The sequence below is a fragment of the Oreochromis aureus genome, linkage group 20 (genome assembly GCF_013358895.1).
Source record: "Oreochromis aureus strain Israel breed Guangdong linkage group 20, ZZ_aureus, whole genome shotgun sequence".
Taxonomy (NCBI): domain Eukaryota; kingdom Metazoa; phylum Chordata; class Actinopteri; order Cichliformes; family Cichlidae; genus Oreochromis; species Oreochromis aureus.
In genome coordinates, this window is record NC_052961.1 from 36,884,396 (window position 1) to 36,904,109 (window position 19,714).

At 41.8% G+C, this 19,714-nt stretch overlaps 1 protein-coding gene across 1 annotated transcript in view; it reads right to left on the reverse strand.

The window, feature by feature from the left end:
- Positions 1 to 11,555: 11,555 nt before the first annotated feature.
- The window catches only part of LOC116323399 (ephrin type-B receptor 2-like), a 64,385-nt gene continuing 56,226 nt past the window's right edge, over positions 11,556 to 19,714 (reverse strand). Inside the window, exons 14-16 of the mRNA XM_039605038.1 lie at positions 18,604 to 18,797; positions 18,351 to 18,506; positions 11,556 to 12,363 (exon numbers count right to left, since the gene is read on the reverse strand). Coding sequence (XP_039460972.1) covers positions 12,255 to 12,363; positions 18,351 to 18,506; positions 18,604 to 18,797 — 459 coding nt within the window. The 3' untranslated portion in view covers positions 11,556 to 12,254. The remainder of the gene's footprint in view (positions 12,364 to 18,350; positions 18,507 to 18,603; positions 18,798 to 19,714) is intronic.

Consider the following 19,714-nt stretch of genomic DNA (forward strand, 5'->3'; position numbering starts at 1 on the left):
CTTCCACTACAAGGCATCCACACAGCATTTTCGCAGGAAGTGCAAATTTTTCTAGTTATTATTATCTATTCTGTACGTTTTTTGTAGTCCTACTCCTTCAAAACCGTTCAACTTAGAAAAACCATTCAAACACCATTAGATTCCTCTTCTTTTGGACACAACTGCTTCTATTTTTCCTCATTTTTAACATTTATATTTTTAATTTTATTCAACTTTTTTCAACAAAAATTTCCCATGTATTTCAATGGGGAGACCCTTCAAATCCTATTTCAACTTACTCATTTTTAAACTCTTACTAAGTCCACATATGTTGACATAGAGCCACCATTAAAACTTTAAAACGAAGACAAGACATTCAACTATTCAACTTGTATTTATCTTTTCAATATCTGTTATACTTTTTCTTCAGTTCCAGTTTAAGTTTCATGCTGTTTTTTCAGCCGTTTCAGAGTTTATAATGGGTGTGTATGGGACGGAATGTTGGGGCTAGAGTGAGACAGCTCAACTGCTAGAGTGAGAGGAGCAAAAAAATAAATCTTAAAATCCTTTATTAAAACTGCTGCTGTGTCCGCAGCATTTGCTGTACAGGTATGATTTTACCCTCAAAACGTAGCCATCGCTGTCCTCTTTCATCCAATGTGTTTACTATTGTACTAGGTGTTATGGTTCTTTCATAAATGTCACCAATGCACAGCCTCCTCCCTCCAACTCTTCCATAGACTCTAATGTTAAAATGGCTCAGAACAGCGTGTCTTTCAAAGCTCAGAGATGTAAACCTTTAAAACTGTGTGGATCCAAGTGGAGGGATCACATTTTAGTCATTCAGTGATTCAAAGAATATGAACTTTTAATATTCATTCAGATGTTTTCTGACTCTAAATTTTCTTTTCTCATTACTTAGGTTTTTCTAATTTACAATTAAAACATTTTCAGCTATTTTCCAACTTCTGTGTGGATGTCAGCTTTTAGCAGTTCTGCACTTTTGTTTTCAGGTGAAAATTTCTGTATTTTTCATCTCATTCAACATTTTTAACTTAAATTCAGCAATTAATTCATTTCAGTGCATACATTCAGATTCAAGCATTCACACTGCAGTTTCTTCAGAAAATGCACTTTCTAGTTGTATATATTTCTCCTGTTTTTTATTTATTCCTGCTGTTTTACTATTTATATCTTATAAATACCACAGTTGCTATGGAGCACTCATAATGCCCATAATGCATGTCATTTTAGATGTACTCATAATGTACTCATAATGTACATGTAAATTGACAATAAAGGGCCAGAACATCTCTGACACTTTATGTGTAATAAGCAGGAATGTAATAACAAGGTAGTGATAACTGATTAAAACGCATCAGGAAGTCTGGAATGAACTGAAAACATGTATGCAAACATGGTTGTGGTGAGTCCCCCTCTCTAGAGGGGGAGCCAGGATGACAAGTCAGAGGGGAGATATGATCACCCCTGCCTGAAATGGGTGCCAAGCCCCAAGTGCGATAGAAGAGGGATCGTTGAGTGCGAGAGGAACTGAATTAGGGTAGACTGTGGGACTCCTGTTTCAGCTGATGGGTACTGATAGGGCCAGCAGAATGCAGCTTTAACAATCATCTTTGCAAAAACACATTCCATATTCCAGTCTACATGGTGACATGGTGATGTCATGAACACTTTCAGAGAGTGTTTTTAACTAGGCGGGCGTGATTAAGGATGCCGTGCAGGTGCGTCCGCCCTCCCTGCACAGCACCGCAGACCACGCCCCACCACATACCCCCATTGCCCGATTGAGGCTGGGGAGCCATCCGGCCGAACCTACTCCCCCACCGCGAGTGGGAGAGGGACTCAGCCCTGACAGCTGGCGCCCCCGGGCCCCGGCCAAGCGAAGGGGAGGTGCGAGTTCAGGTGGCCGCCCGCGAATCCAGCGGCGCAGGCAAAGCTGGGTCGGAGGTCGACCGCGTGGCAGGTGCACCCAGCGCAGCCGGCACAATCGTGAGCCCCAGCTCACAGGCGGCTGGGCAGACGTGCTGCGTATACCGGCCTCTGGTGGTGGTGAGGCCGGTCTGGCGAGCACGGCGATCTCAAGCGTGGCGCACGCCTCGCTCATCAGCTCCAGTCGAGCAGGCTCCCCTGGCACGGGGACCTCCGGCTCCTTGCACGGCCCCTCCGTCACCATCGCCGCTCCCGGCTCGAGCCGCCCCTCGCATGGCTCCTCGGTCACCACCGCCGCCGCTCCCATCTCGAGCCGCCCCTCGCACGGCTCCTCGGTCACCACCGCCGCTGCTCCCGGCTCGAGCCGCCCCTCGCACGGCTCCTCTTCCTCCAGCCGGCGCAGACCCTCGCGTGCCTCGTCCGCCGCCTCCGGTTGGAGCGGCTCCTCTACCGCTCCCGGCAGGAGCAGCCCTTCGCCCGGCTGTTCCCCCTCCTCCGGCAGGCGCAGATCCCCGCGCGCCTCGTCTGCCACCTCCGGCTGCTGAGGTGCCTCACGCAGCTCCTCCACCGCTTCACTGTCCTAGGGACACGCCTGTGGGGGTGGCGCCCAGGCCCAGAGCAGCGCCGCCAGCTCCCCAATTCTTTCCAGGTGGCGCTCGGACTGGTCCCGTAGCTCTTCCTGCTGGCGACGCACCTCCGCCGCCTGCTCATGCTGGGCGGCCGCCATTTCGGCCACCCTCTGGGCCAGCTTCTCCCGTCCCTGGCTCCGATAAGGACCCGCCATGCCGTCTCCTGGGTTTTGGCACCAGTGTGGTGTGAATGAGACACGGCGGGACCAAAGATCATCGTGTAGAGCCATTTTAATGATTTCACATCACACCCCAACAACCCACAACCCCTGAGTCCCCGTGTTTTTAACTAGGCAGGCGTGATTAAGACCACGCCCCACCACAAACATGTTTTCTGTTGAGGAAACCGAGCAGAAGACTTGGGGGTTAGCTTGCCAATAACTGTGGATAAGGTCACTGAGGTAGTCAAAAACCCTGGAAAGGATAAGATTTGCCCCAAGTTCCTTAAAGCTCTGGATGTTGTGGGGCTGTTCCACTGATATCCCTCTACAATACTGCAATGGGGGGACAGACCCTCTTGCTGACTGGGGTCATATCCCACTTTTCAAGAAGGGAGGTAGAAGGGTGTGGTCCAGCTTTGGGGACTGCCCTCCTCAGGCTACCTTAGTGGATGAATTCAGGATGACTATTGTGGTTTTTGTTCTGGTTATGTAATATTGGACAGACTACTATTTGTCACCAATTTTGTTCATGACTTTAATGAAGAAAATTTCTGCAAGTTGTAAGATGAGTTTCTGTCTCAAGTGGAGGAGCAAGTATGTCAGGGTCATATTCAAATTCCAGCTTTCATGGCCATGGGCTGTGGGTTATGATCAAAAGAATAAGATCACTGATACAAGCCTTTGATGTGAGTTATTTGGGAGTGTCTCAGAGAAGACCTGCTGTTTCTCCTGTAGGAAGGAGTCAGTTGAGGTGGTTTGGGTTTCTAAGTATAATGGATACATGGAACTCCATGATGTCCCACCAGAGGAACATGTGGTGGTGGATGGGGAGATTAAGATTGGATCATGTCTTCTTCGACTGTTGCTTGGATCCAGATAAGCAGAGAAAATGGGTGGATGGATTATTAATATACAGAATCTGATTTCTTACCAAACACCATCAAATAATAATTCTGGACAGAAGCACTTATCATCTAATGTCAATCTACTGCCTGGGTCCAGTGTGTTAAATATGTGCAGAGAATGCATGTATACATTACAGTACAAGGTGTTTATGTGTTTGTAAAACATTTAAGGCTGTTTTTACAATTAGATTATATGACATAGAATAAAAAATTGTATCAATATGAATCTGTTATAAATCAGAGAGAACAATACATTTTTACATTAAAAGAGAATATAAACAACATGTTGGAGAAGCTTAAAGCTGAGATAAGTGGAAGCACCTCTTTTGGATCATGGTCATAAAAATGTACCAAAAAACACTCTCCAGGAAGACTAACACTGAGCCCAGAATAGTACATGCAATGTCTAATGAGCTTCTGCAATACAGAAGTCTTGGTTGTACCTTCTGTTCAGAAAGAACATGCATCAGGACATTGTACTCAGGTCAGTGCATTTCTTTAAACTACAGCATATCACAAAAGAAAAAAGGAGTCTGGCCTTTATGCCCACTGTTGTCCTGATCCAACACTAGAAATCCAAACCTTCACTTTTAAAGCAGCTTGTTAAGAGTTTGTTTCTTTATTCTTATGTGTTCCAGTGAGCAGATTACAAAGAATAACTAACCCTTAAAGAAGCATATGTATTCCTTCCTGATTTTTTACAATAGCACTGAATTTCAAAACATAAGCAGGGAATAAATGTCTTGGAATTGTGCTTTTCAATGCTACCATCAAAACATGTTATAGCCTTACAATAACTGACAACATTCTGAACATGTACAAACAGGACCAAGTTCAAAGGGACTCATGTAGATAACACCATAGTGAATGGATGAACATGTGATTTGTGATAGTACATTAGAAGGAAGGGTTTAACATGCCAAATGTCCCCATTTAAAAAAAACCCCAAAACACTCAAATGTCACATGACTCAAATGGAAAATTCACTTTTCTTTTCTGTACATACAACGATTGCATAACATTTATTTAAAAAAAAACAAAAACAAACCTCTCACAGTTTTATCAAAATTCACATTAAAAAACCCCCAAAATATTTCTAATGCTGTATTGCTCCTGTGAGGCTTCTGAGCTACAGTGGCTTGCAAAACTATTCGGCCCCCTTGAAGTTTCCCACATTTTGTCACATTACAGCCACAAACATGAATCAATTTTATTGGAATTCCACCTGAAAGACCAATACAAAGTGGTGTACACTTGAGAAGTGGAATGAAAATCATACATGATTCCAAACATTTTTTACAAATAAATAACTGCAAAGTGGGGTGTGCATAATTATTCAGCCCCCTTTGGTCTGAGTGCAGTCAGTTGCCCATAAACATTGCCTGATGAGTGCTAATGACTAAATAGAGTGCACCTGTGTGTAATCTAATGTCAGTACAAATACAGCTGCTCTGTGACGGCCTCAGAGGTTGTCTAAGAGAATATTGGGAGCAACAACACCATGAAGTCCAAAGAACACACCAGACAGGTCAGGGATAAAGTTATTGAGAAATTTAAAGCAGGCTTAGGCTACAAAAAGATTTCCCAAGCCTTGAACATCCCACGGAGCACTGTTCAAGCCATCATTCACGAATGGAAGGAGTATGGCACAACTGTAAACCTACCAAGACAAGGCCGTCCACCTAAACTCACAGGCCGAACAAGGAGAGCGCTGATCAGAAATGCAGCCAAGAGGCCCATGGTGACTCTGGACGAGCTGCAGAGATCTACAGCTCAGGTGGGGGAATCTGTCCATAGGACAACTATTAGTCGTTGTGGGGTCAGACAAAATGCTTTTGTCATTAGGTAATCTGTAACTTCCAAAATAGTATGCTGATCACTGTAATTTTCAATGGTTAAACTGTAATGGAGACGAGCAAACATATTGGCAGATCTGGGGAAAAAACCCCTTTGTTATGAAAATGATTTTAATCTTTTATACACGATGGCATTTGAGCTTATTAAAGAACTGTGGCTCCTGGTCAAGTGAGGGTCAGAAACTCTTGGCAGGCGTTATGATCAGCCAATACACGGTGAGGATGACGGGAGCTCTGAAAGGAATCGCACCACACCTGCTTACACGACATACTTCTCGATTTATTTTATTATCCTTTATTACTCATATTTTTTGAGCTAAGTGTTAAGTTTTAAGAGCTAAGCAATTTCGTTTATATTTTTAGTAGCATTATTTGAGTGTGACATTTAGTCTAGAAATTACACATATAGTTTCAGCTGTGTACGTGCGGGCCTCATGTCTCAGGATGACTGAAGGTGTGAGGTGAGCCGGGGAGCAGGAGAGGTCATGACACATACACAGCATACACAGCAGACACACACACACCCACACATACACGTACACACCATTGTAGATTCATTTAGTAGGTAAAAGTTAAGATGTGTTTTTGCTGCAATTGCAAATTGTGCCGGCGTACTGTCAGTTGGTTACAGGAAGTGCACCAGATGTTCCAGGAGATAAGAATGAGTTCATGGTACGACACCTGGATAGAGATGAGACGTGATGTTCTTTAAACTATGTTAAAAGTTAACGGAACATTTTGTGGTTTAGATTGACGTAGGCTGTACTGTGTCTGCTTTGCAAAAGAGGGGGCTTTGTTGTCTTACCCCTATAAAACCTTTGTCTGATTATTGTAAGTTCAGTTCCATCACTGACTTTGCACAGTGTTGAACTCCACGCGTGTAACCAATAAATCTTCGCTTTGATCATACCTTCTGGACCAGAGTTGTTATTTGCTTGAGAGCCCTCCGTACTCCTTTTCTCCAATTTTTGAATCTTAACATCGTGCACTGCACAAAGTTGGCCTTTATGGAAGAGTGGCAAGAAGAAAGCCATTGTTAACAGAAAACCATAAGAAGTCCCGTTTGCAGTTTGCCACAAGCCATGTGGGGGACACAGCAAACATGTGGAAGGTGCTCTGGTCAGATGAGATCAAAATGGAACTTTTTGGCCAAAATGCAAAACGCTATGTGTGGCAGAAAACTAACACTGCACATCACTCTGAACACACCATCCCCACTGTCAAATATGGTGGTGGCAGCATCATGCTCTGGGGGTGCTTCTCTTCAGCAGGGACGGGGAAGCTGGTCAGAGTTGATGGGAAGATGGATGGAGCCAAATACAGGGCAATCTTGGAAGAAAACCTCTTGGAGTCTGCAAAAGACTTGAGACTGGGGCGGAGGTTCACCTTCCAGCAGGACAACGACCCTAAACATAAAGCCAGGGCAACAATGGAATGGTTTAAAACAAAACATATCCATGTGTTAGAATGGCCCAGTCAAAGTCCAGATCTAAATCCAATCGAGAATCTGTGGCAAGATCTGAAAACTGCTGTTCACAAACGCTGTCCATCTAATCTGACTGAGCTGGAGCTGTTTTGCAAAGAAGAATGGGCAAGGATTTTAGTCTCTAGATGTGCAAAGCTGGTAGAGACATACCCTAAAAGACTGGCAGCTGTAATTGCAGCAAAAGGTGGTTCTACAAAGTATTGACTCAGGGGGCTGAATAATTACGCACACCCCACTTTCAAGTTATTTATTTGTAAAAAATGTTTGGAATCATGTATGATTTTCGTTCCACTTCTCACGTGTACACCACTTTGTATTGGTCTTTCATGTGGAATTCCAATAAAATTGATTCATGTTTGTGGCTATAATGTGACAAAATGTGGGAAACTTCAAGTTCTAGGGGGCCAAATATTTTGCAAGCCACTGTATGTTACCTTTCAAACCCCAACCCACAGTGATTTCTGAGTTCGGATTATAGTACACTTCAGCTTCATTTCAAATCATGAAGGGAATATGTACAAGGACAGAAAGGACAAAACAAGAAACACATCTTTTATGGTAATAATGTGGAGCACAGGACCTCTATGTCCTTCAAAAAACCCAGAGTGTATAAACACCAATATCTAAAAGGGACATGATACCTAAGTTCTTGCAAAGACTTTTATAAGAGCTACAGCATAGCTATTTTGTTCTGAGGCTTGGTGCTTATAGCTTTAATGGCCAATCTGAATGATTTTCCTCTCAGAAGCAAAGACAGAAATGCACTTGCGGTGCCAGAATCCTAAACAGAATCCTAAACATTGCACAACTATATCATGATAATTTCCCAAACCATGGCTAATTTGATTTTCCACTCAAAACCTAACCATATTTTAAATCATGTCAGTCAGTGGTTGTAGACTTTTTCAGTGATGATTTACAAAATTGGAAGTTACAGCTTTTCAAAGTAAGCCTCATATTCATTTATTGTGGCCTCTTAGATCACCCATCTGTTGACAGATTTAATCCACAGATAAACTATTCTAAGTTCTCCAAGACACTTTTAATGATGCATCATAGATGTATACTATCAAACTTCTCATGCCCATGCCTAGCAGCGTGGATCAGTTTAGAAGCGCAATGCATGTGAAGAAGAATGCAAGAGAATGGGGTTTCTGTTTAAACAACTGAATACTGCTCTCAAATCCAAAAATGAATCTTAGCTCACTGCTTTTATTTTGAAACTCAACTTTATGGAAGCACACCGAATTCCATCCATCCATCCATTCTCTTCCACTTTTTCTTATCGGGGTCACAGGGGAGCTGGAGACTATCCCAGCTACCATAGAGTGAGAGGTGGGGTATTCCTGGACAGGTCTCCAATCTGTTGCAGGGCTAACATATAGAGACAGACAACCATTCACACTCACATTCACACCTATGGACAATTTAGAATGAAGAATTTACCTAACCCACTAACTGCATGTCTTTGGACTGTGGGAGAAAGCCGGAATACAGGGAGAAAGAACCCATGCCAACATGGTGAGAACATGCAAACTCCACACAGAAAGGCCCCGGCCAGATAGTGGAGTTGAACTCACGACCTTCTTCTTTTGAGGCAAAAGTCCACCAAAGGAATTAAATGTAAAACAGAGAGACTGTATAGGTACCTTTTTAAATGGCTAACTACATATTTAATACAATCTGAGTATGTATTCATTGTGCCATGACATTTAGAGCATTTAAATAATAATATTCTAACTGCAGAATGTTTTTGGGTGTAGGCATGACTAAGCTGAAAGTTAAATGGAAAATCCTTAAAAAAATGTATTTCTTTACTCTCAGCTTTTTAATTATAAGATCTGTTATTTATTCAGTTATCCAATATTTTTAGCTGAAAGGCCAAACTGAAGAACAAGAACATCAAATAAAGTGTAATAACTTAAAAAAAAAGAAAAAAAAATCAGGATTATAAGTTTGGTTCTGAAATGCCATTCAAATGTTAACTGTTTTTTTTTTTTTTTTTTTTTAAATTAAATAACCATTGGGGTATAACCATGACCTGGAGTGAGGCCTGGGGAGGGTGATGTCTTGTGCCCAGGCCAAAGCCCATGGTGCCTGGCTGTGTCCAGCCCATAGAAGGGACATGTGCCCACCCACTTGAATTTACCACTCACAGGAGTGACTGGATATAGTTGCTCTCATCTCAATGCACAGTTCAGGGTCTCAAACCAGTCCACATGTATCTTGTGGACTATCTTGAGAATACATTGTTAAACAAAAACAGAAATATAACAGAAAAAAGAAAGACAACAAGAAACAAACAAACAAAAAAAGACTATGATAGAAAGTCCTTATCTGGTCACTGTTCAAACCACAGTGAGAACTTGGTTACACTGCTGGCAGTAATTTTTATGGACAGAATTTCTCAGGCTTCCACTGTGGTGGCTTCAGGATCTTGTCTCTGCTTTTTGCAGTTGATGTGGTTCTGTTGACTTTATCAGGTGGCGGCCTATAGCTCACACTGGAGCAGTTTACCCTTCTCCAAAGAGTTAAGTCATTAGGGAGGGACTCCGAGTAGAGCCACTACTCCTCCACACCAAAAGGTACCAGCTTATAAGGCAAGGGTGTCGAACTCCAGGCCTCAAGGGCCGGGGTCCTGCAGGTTTTCGATCTCACCTTGGGTCTACACACCTGAATCACATGATTAGTTCATTACCAGGCCTCTCGAGAACTTCAAGACATGTTGAGGAAGTCATTTAGCCATTTAAATCAGCTGTGATGGATCAAGGACACATCTAAAACCTGCAGGACCCCGGCCCTCGAGGCCTGGAGTTCGACACCTGTGTTATAAGGGGTTTAGGCATCTGACTAGGATACCTCCTGAGCAAGCTGTTCTAAGTATGTCATACTGGGAGGAGGCACTGAGATAAACCCAAGACACACTACAGACATTAAGTCTCTCAGCTGGCCTGGAAATGCCTTGGTTTTCCCCCAGAGGAGGTGGCTGTGGAGAGAGAAGTCTTGTCTTCTCTACTTAGGCTTCTACCCCTGCAATTTGGTCCTGGCCCTAGTTAAGTGGAAGAAAATGAAGGGTTGGATGGAGCAACAGTTGGTTGCACTGTCCTTACAGAGATATATTTTAGACAACTGAAAAACACCTTGGAAATTCAAGCGTGCCAGGGCTCACGGGTGATTGGCTGGCCGGGGACCTATGCCCACCCAACTGCATGCAGATCGGAGTGTGCCAGTCCACACAAACCATTGGCTGCTGCGGATCCTTGGATGCAGCGGACCAATGACGCGGCTGCCTGCGTTTACCTGGGAGTACAAAAGGCTGAGGATTCTTCACTTGTGGGGGGACTCTTTGATTTGAACAGACTGCGTAGGCTGTCCCTCCTGCCGCTGCGCCTCTGCCTTTTGAGCCTCTGTTATTGAGTTGCTGCCTTTGAGATGATTAGTGTTCTTGTGTTATTTGAATGTATGAGAGTTGTTTTTGGTTTGTTTAAATTGCCTAATTGCCTTGTGAGTTGTTTCACTAATGGTTTTCAGTTGTGGTAATAAACCTTGTGTTTTTTAATCTGACCCTCCTGTCTCCTGTCTCTGGGCTCATTTATGTTACCTCTCCTGTCGCCTAGCAGAGCCGGGGTGTAACAAACACATAATTAAATTTTGTGTTACTTTTCATATTCTGAAAATGACTTGTCTTGAAAAGCACTCCTCTGCATACAGCCTTTGTTAGATTGCAAAACATAGAGACATTTGAATTGACATTTTAAAATTTCTATATTTCAAAATCTGCAGGACATTTGAATGTTTTTTAAATCACTTTGAGGCTAGAATAATAATTGCTGATGCGGGTGTTGAAATTAGATTGTGGCCAGACACCATTTGGGAAGGTATAGCTCAAGTAATGTTGAGTCACTAAATATAGTGTTTGTAGTTCAGTTGCCTCATCATTTAGACCTGTCCTTTGGCAAGACACTAAATCCCAATTTGCTTTTGATGGCAAGCCAGCACCTATAGCTGTCAGTGGTATGTGAGAATAAGAAACATTGAAAAGCAATTTGTTTAACAGCTATAAAAGTGCCAAATAAAAGAGCAGTCTTTTTTAAAAAGAAAAATATATACTGATATGTACAAGACAACAACTGGGTGTAAAAGGTATTTCTCTTGAACAATTTTCTATAAAACATGAAAACTTGTAAACCTTTAACCCCAAAACACATGTACAGAACCGAGAATCATATTTGTAAGTTTTGTATCACAGTTTCTGCAGTAAATGGGACAGTGAGATAAATTATATCTATCTATCTATCTATCTATCTATCTATCTATCTATCTATCTATCTATCTATCTATCTATCTATCTATCTATCTATCTATCTATCTATCTATCTATCTATCTATCTATCTATCTATCTATCTATCTATCTATCTATCTATCTATCTATCTATCTATCTATCTATCTATCTATCTATCTATCTATCTAGTTAGATGGATGGATGGATGGATGGATGGATAGATAGATAGATAGATAGATAGATAGATAGATATGTATTTGGCACCTGTTGCTGCTGGTAGTTGAAGTGTGTTCATCTACATTGTAGCTGAATAATATAAGGGTCATAGTTAGCCAATGCTTCCTTATTCAAATTCACACCATACAATCTATGTAAATGTTCAATTGCCTGTACCAAAAACTGGGTTTGATCTGACAAAAAGTTCTGATTTGCAGCTTTACATAATTAAGAAACTTTACATAGTTACGAAAAATGCCACAATTACTGTGGTACAGAGGTAGCAGTAAGGTGAAGGTGGCAGCTATAAATAAATATGCTCAACTTAACGTATAAGTTGTAATTTGCACCAGCCAGTTCATTGAGTCCTGCTATGCTGCTTTTAATATCATCTTTCACTGTGACAGTAGGTTCCTTGCATAAAATTCAAAGTGCAAGGCCAATTTTAGGACATTAATTCTTAAGAATAACTTAAGTTGCTGGTAGTGGAGAGAGTGGAAGAGTGATGGAACATTAACAATACACATGACTGTACTGTAGCAGTTTGATGATTGTGATGGCCAAAAAGCCCCCAAAATGACTGTTACCTGAATATACAGCAGCTTCAAGAAAACTAATCAACATCTGTGCTGTGCTGCATACTGATGGAAGCCTTTGGAGAGTGTTTGGAAGGAGGAAAAGTGAATCTGAGGTTCAACTGAAGTCACAGTGTCTGTGTTCCTCAATGCATGGTTACTGGCAGCTGGACTTCCTGTAGTAAACAGTCTTTGTGCTTCTGGTCTATGAGATCACACTTCCACAGAGGTGATCTGGTTCATCTGGGCCCTCATTGACTGGATGCTGTTCAGAATCTTCTTCTGATGACCAGCCAATGTCACTCCCACTCGGAGGATATCCCTGAAGACAAATCATACGCCATCATTACACCCAGCTACACCACAGGACTAACAGTTGACATCTCAGAAGGCATTCTGGCTTGTGGATACTGAAAACCATATCTAAATGACAACTTTTGTGTATATTATAAAATTGTAAAAAAGTTGGTTAAAAAAGTTCTGGCATTCAGGTCATAACCCATCATGACAATTTACCAATCTTCCTTTAAATCTGCAACATTTTAAGCATAGCAGTTACTTTCATATTTCTCAGTGCAAGTCCACTTGCACTTCTGTCTCTGTGACACACATTTAATAATAATAATAATAATAATAATAATAATAATAATAATGGATTGCATTTATATAGCCCTTTTCAAGGCACTTCACAATTCCACTATTCATTCACACACTGGTGGAGGCAAGCTACAGTTGTAGCCACAGCTGCCCTGGGGCAGACTGACAGAAGCGAGGCTGCCATATCGCGCCATCGGCCCCTCTGGCCAACATCAGTAGGCGGTAGGGTAAAGTGTCTTGCCCGAGGACACAACGACCACGACAGAGAGCCCGGGGATTGAACAGGCGACCTTCTGGTTACAGATGCACTTCCCAACCTCCTGAGTGACTGTCGCCCCATTTGGTCTCCTCTAGTGTGTAAAAAAAACTATTCAACTTAATTTTTCCTTTTGGGGACATGGATAACTAGTATGGGAGGGAGTAAGTGAGGCTGCTGGTGTGGCCAAAAAAACCTCTAGGTTTTGAATGCTCTTATGTGCTGATGCACAATGGCACACACAGGTAGTTCAGGAAATCTCCTACCATAGACACCTCAGGACATTATAGTTGAACAGGAGAGCATTCTGACCATAGGTGAAAAATTTAGAGCACACAAATGTGTAAATGTTCAAAGTAAATAAATAAATAAAAATACAGGCAGCTTCCAGTGCTACCCCTCAGCTTCATAGTAGAATACCTGTTGTATAAATGAGAAAATCCTCAGTGATTTTCAGGAAAGTTGAACCCTGACTAAACCTTGAGGTCAATATCACCAAGCTTCAGACTCATCTGATAGACCTATGGTATTACAACACCTCCTTTTTGAGTTATTGTGTTCACAAACTTGGGTGTCCATGTGACCCTGGGGCAGGCAGCAGAGCAATGCTTTTACGATTGAGGGATACAAATAAAATAAAAAGATAAGTTCAGTGCTGCTCATGTTCCTGACCTGTGAGATCCAAGTCTTACCCCTGAAAGTTTGAACAGTCTAATAGAGATGCTCATGTTTAATTTCTTTGGAAGTTTAAGGTCGATGGTGGCAAATATAAAGTGTTTATTTTAATTTTTGTTGGCAAAGTCTCATCATTTTATTACCATATCTTTTATTAAGTGTGCCTATGCCAAGAGGCACACTTATTACTATTCGTCGGATTTATTATTCTTATTAAGTGTGCCTATGCCAAGACGCACACTTATTACTATTCGTCGGATTGATTATTCTTATTAAGTGTGCCTATGCCAAGAGGCACACGTATTACTATTCGTCGGATTTATTCTTCTTCTTCTTCATCTTATTCTTCAGTTTCCGCCTGAAATTTTGCAGCGAAACTCGCCCTGCAGTTTTGAGACAAGCTTCATATATGTTACCTCATTTTTTGCGGCTGGATCTGGAATGGTGTGCTATGACTTTTGGTGTTTATGACTTTTATAGTTTTTTAAATATTAATATTTTAGTGAAAATTTTCCCGCGCTTCTCTGCCGCACAGTTTTGACAATAGGGTTACATATGTTAGATCATTTTGTGTGGCTGGAGCTGGACTAGTATGGTATGACTTTTGGTGTTTATGACTTTTATAGTTTTTGAAATATTAATATTTTAGTGCAAATTTAGAAAGATTCTTCTTTTGGCGCCATAGAAACAGACTTCATTTGTGGTGTGTTGGCTCCATCTTTTGGTCCCACTGAAACAAATTTCAAACTTCATTTGTGGTGTGTTGGCTCTCTCTAGTGGTATGCCGGGAGTGGTACATCCTGTCTACCCTTATTTGGATACCGTAATGACGACAATATCAATGGCGAGCACAGCCTCGCTGCTTTCAGGAACCATTGGAAGTTTTAAGGTTGCGCGAACCATTGAATAGTTACGGTAACCGCAATGCTTTTCATAGCACACCTCTGCCGAGTTAAACAATGGCGGACACGTCTTCATTTTAAATGTCTTTTATTAGTGTTTCTAGGTCACAAAATAAACTTTTAAGATATTTTCAGGCGAGAATGTAGGTGTGTAAACTTCACATATCTGCTCGTTTTGTCAAAACATCCCATATTAGCAACAGTGTTCTGACGATGTTGCTGCTAGCCGGCTAACTAGCTAGCGCCGCTAGCGACCCTTCGAGCACCCGGGCTTGCCTTCAGTGAGACTGCTGACCATCACCGATTGCTCGCCAACAGTCTGTGTCTTAGGTGGACTTATTTTTCGTTTATATGGGCCGATGATGCTGGTCGATGTGGAAAAAATAACTGAGTTGTTTGGTCTTGGCTAACGCGAGCTACAACCCGAGCAGCTATCCACCGGTGTGTGTCAGAAAGAACATGCGGGAACGAGACATACGAGGCGGCGAGCGACCGCCCGATCGACCGGTGGTAGATCGTGGATCAGGGAAACCTAAGGCAGGAGCATGAGGTGAACTGAATTTCAGGTAAGAAGTTATGAATTGCACTCAATTTGGGTCAGATATAAACCGAGTTTAGGTGTAGTTTATTTTCGTTGTGCTGACCTGTGTGTGCGCTAAGTTACTGACGTTGAACTTTATTTTATTCACAAGGGTTAGTTCATAGAGTTGCCGTACAAAGGGAATTGTCCCACATTCAGAGAAAATATTACGATTTATTCTGTCGTTACGAAGCCTCCCGTGTGATTCTCTCGCCTGTTGCAACTTCAATCGTGAAACTGATCAACGATCGGCTTTTCGCTCTTGTTTATTGCGCTAAACAACAGCAGCACGTTTCAGTATCAGCTGATGTTTGCTGGAGCCACAGCTGTAAAAACGGCTGGTCCAAACCAGATGTCCTTAGTGAATCATCAGAGCTGAACTGGTGATGGAGAAACAGATTTACCCTTTAGGTGACATGAATGAGTTGAAGGGAAGTTATGAACTGTTTCTGAGAGACAAATAAACACCAAGCTCCTTTTTTGTGTAGCTGACAGCTGGTAACTGTGCAGGGGCGGATCTAGCAAAGCTTTTGCCAGGGGGCCAGGTAGGCCATTAACAGAGAAAGGTGGACACAAAGATATACTTTTCTTTCTTACTCTCATATAAAATATTTAGCTTATATTAAATAGTTATCTGAATCTTACAACCAAAGTTTGTATAATAATACACAGGATTGGCTGTAGACCATTGTTAATCATTCAGAACACTGTGTAAAAATAACAAAAAACAAAAAGTGAATGCAAAAGTGCATAAATATTTATTTTACGTGTTTGATGTGTGTGGCGGGGCGTGGTCTGCAGTGCCGCTGCAGGGGAGGTGGACCCACCTGAGCGGCATCTGCAATCACGCCTCTCGGGCGTAGTCTGTGCTCTCTCGGCTGTTTTTTGGGTGTGTGTCAGGCTGTGAGTTGAAAAGCTACAGCCGGTTGTGTGGGTACACCAACCATGTGTGAAAAGTGGTCCATAATGTAATGCTTCAAAGCATGTTCATGCAAACATTGTCGGGTCTGCCGTGGTACAATGGGACTTCTGCTCATGAAGCTCTGTGCACAGCGTCTGCAAATCGGGGCTGTACAAAGTATTTCCATCTTTACCCAAAACTGTAAGCTGTCATCTGTGAGGTGCGAGCGGTGTTTGTTTTTACCATAGTTCATGGTGGAGAATGGCTGCTCTTCTGAGTTTTGCTCTCTGTAGCTGTATGAATGGCAAACTACACTGATTAGCAGCGGCATAGGCACACTTAAAATTTCTTCTGAAATTTTCGCTTTCTAGTTATTATTATTATATATGAGTTTAAAATCCTCACTTTTACTTTTATGTCTTTATGAAGAGAGGCCTCCACTTATGTCATCGAGCTTCTTCAGCCTTACTCTCCAAACCGGATTCTTAGATCCACTGATAGTGCTCTTCTGGCTATTCCATGGAAAAAGTGCTATATATATATATATATATCAATTTTACCTTACCTTACACCTTATTACAACCCAATTTTCTAAACAAAAGCCTATAAAATATAAATAAAAACTCGAAAAGATTTGAAAATGACATTTTTGGCAATTATTGTAGATAAATTCAAAGTGAATACATAGTTTTCAGAAAACTGAAATTAATTAATATTAATCAATTTCTACTCCAAATGTAGCACAGATATTCCTTAAATACACTGCATCCTGAAAGTATTTACAGCACTTCACTTTGGTCCACATTTTGTCATGTTACAGGCTTATTCCAAAATGGAATAAAGTTATTTTACCACCTCAAAATTCTACACACAATGCAACTTTAAATAATTTGAAATTCCTGCAAATTTTTTAACAAAATTTCTGTGAACACTGCTCTGTGGACAATCCCTACTAAAAATATCACTGAAACCACTAATTCAGTAATCCTAGAAGCACTTGGGTATAAGATCAAGAATCCAGGTAGAGGATGCCTTTCATGTTAAAGGCAGGTGGAAGGCAAAATCTGGGAAGCCTAGAGGGCCTTTAGTGTGTTAACTCAGGGTTCAGTGCTAGGACCAATTCTGTTTACATTTCCTTGCTTCCCTTAGGCAGTATCATTAGAAAAAATAGCATACATTTACACTGCTATGCAGATGACAGAAAACTTTATCTATCCATGATGGCAGATAACACACACCAAATTAGAGGCCTGGATGGCCTCTAATTTTCTTCTTCAGAGTCAAACTGAGGTTATTGTACTCGGCCCTGAAAATCTTAGAAATATGGTATCTAACCAGATTCTTACTGCGGATGGCATTACCTTGGCCTCCAGTAACACTGTGAGGAACCTTGGAGTCAGTTTTGACCAGGACATGTCCTTCAATGCACATATTAAACAAATATGTAGGACTGCTTTCTTCCATTTGTGCAATATCTCTAAAATTAGAAATATCCTGTCTCAGAGTGACGCTGAAAGACTAACTAGTAGGTATGCATCCAGACTGGCGAACACAGGGCAGAACAATCATGATCATGACGGATCCCAATAATGTTATACATCATAGAACAACTGCCTGAATACCTGCTTGTCCACAACATGGAAGCTCATCTCAACCAAGGTGAGTAGACACATGAGTCCATACCTAAGGACCACCTGAGAAAGGTATTGGAAATTACACCAGAGAGCCAAAGCACCAGCTCCTGGTTGGCAGGGCAGTGCACAAGGATTCTAAGACCAGTACCAACATGAGCAGTGCCTAGTTTGACTACAAACACCATCAAGGCATGGAGACACCAGTAGGTCCCTGAATGCATGCTGTGGTATCTGACACAAAGAGATTAGCAACAGATCCTCTAAATCTCAACATTTCTGAACCATTTTTCCTTTGCGGCATGGCACATTATCCCACTGAAAGAGGCCACAGCCATTAGGAAATACTGTTTTCATGAATAGGTTTCTGTTTCTTTCAGACTACATTAAAGCAATTACTAACAGTTAAACACTGAAATGACAGGTAAGATACTATTTTTCAACAATTAAGGAGTCCACAGTAACTAACAAGTAACAACATTTATAATGTAGTTTCACTAGTCTGGCCCATTTAAGATCACTTAAAATCAAAGTGGGGTGTACAGTGTGTGGTCCACAATGTAAAATCAATTTGACATCCCTTGTGCACATGGTCGGCAACAATGCTTAAGGAGGTAGTAGGTAGTAATATCCACATAGATGGCAAGGTCCAAGGTTTTCCCTCACTCAAATCCTTACACTTCCCCATTGTTGCCGCATTCTAACTCATCATCTAGTGTGTGCATGTGAGACCTCTGTTTTTGATATAAGAAAAGTATCTAACATACTCCATGGTCATTTGAGACACCACATCAAAGCTGGTGAAGCCTTCACTGGTGAAGTTCTCCTTGTACTGGCCCATTTTTATGGCATCCAGCCACTCATCGACGGTGCTGAAAGAGGAGAAATCTGGAGTGCTGCGGTCAAGCAGAGCTAAATGAACACTAAATGGTGGACAGAAAAAGACAAAAGAACTAAAAGTTAAAAGATGATTGGGTGTCAGCAACTCTCAGTGTGAAATAATTTTTCTTCCTGTCATACCTTGATGACAGTGGTGTCATGGCCTTCAGGCTGTTTGGATTGCGGATCATCTTATCCAGTGTGCTGACAATCTGGCTGAATTTGGGTCGGTTGTTGCGATCTTTCTGCCAGCAGTCAAGCATTAGCTGATGTAGTGCACTAGGACAATCCATAGGGGGTGGCAACCTGTAGTCCTGCTCTATGGCATTGATTACCTAAAACAATTTGCAATTTAAAAACTCATGGTTAAAACAAAAGCCTTAGAGTAAGGTGCAAAATGTAAATAAAAACTGAATGCATTCAGATCATAATTCCAATTGCAAAAAGCTGCCAAACAGGACAGGATTTTAAAAAAGACAAAAAGAAATGACTTGCAAATCTCATTAACTGATATTTTATTCTCACATCAAATGTTTAAACTGAGAAAATGGACTATTTTAAGAAAAAGATGGGACCATTTTGAATCTCAAATAAGTTGGGACATGGACATGTTTAACACTGTGTACCCACATAGTAAAATTGGTATGGCCCAGATCTGGCCCACACAATGTGCTTACGCATGGGCCACGTACCGCAAAGAATGGCGGCCCTTTGGTGGCCCAGATCTGGTTTGCCAGAGGTGGCCCACACATGGGCCAGCACGAGGCCAGTTGCAGACACACTGCTGGCCCTGTACTGGCCCAGGGCAGTTTCAGTTCTGGCCCCAGATGTCAGCCTAATGTGTAGTTTAATCAAGCCATGTAATAACAACATGTGCCGGAACATAATAGTGCAAAAGTAACATGACAAAACTCTGTTCATGCAGTGAACTGACTGATTCTTATATAGTGCTTTTCTACTCTCACGGATTACTCAAAGTCCTCTATACAGTATGTCATATTTACCCAATCTCTCTAAACTGAGTGCTTCCTAACTACATTCATACACATTCACACTTTTGACATGCAGACTGGAGGAGCCAAGGATCGAACCACTAACCTTCTGATCAGTAGGTGACCTGCTCTACCTCCTGAGCTACAGCTACCCAGTGATAAAAATGAGTAAACCCTCACTAGGTTTTGGATAAAGTGTACACTCACAAACCTGTCAAACCTGCATTTGAAACGTTGACAACCATAGCAGTATAGTATTG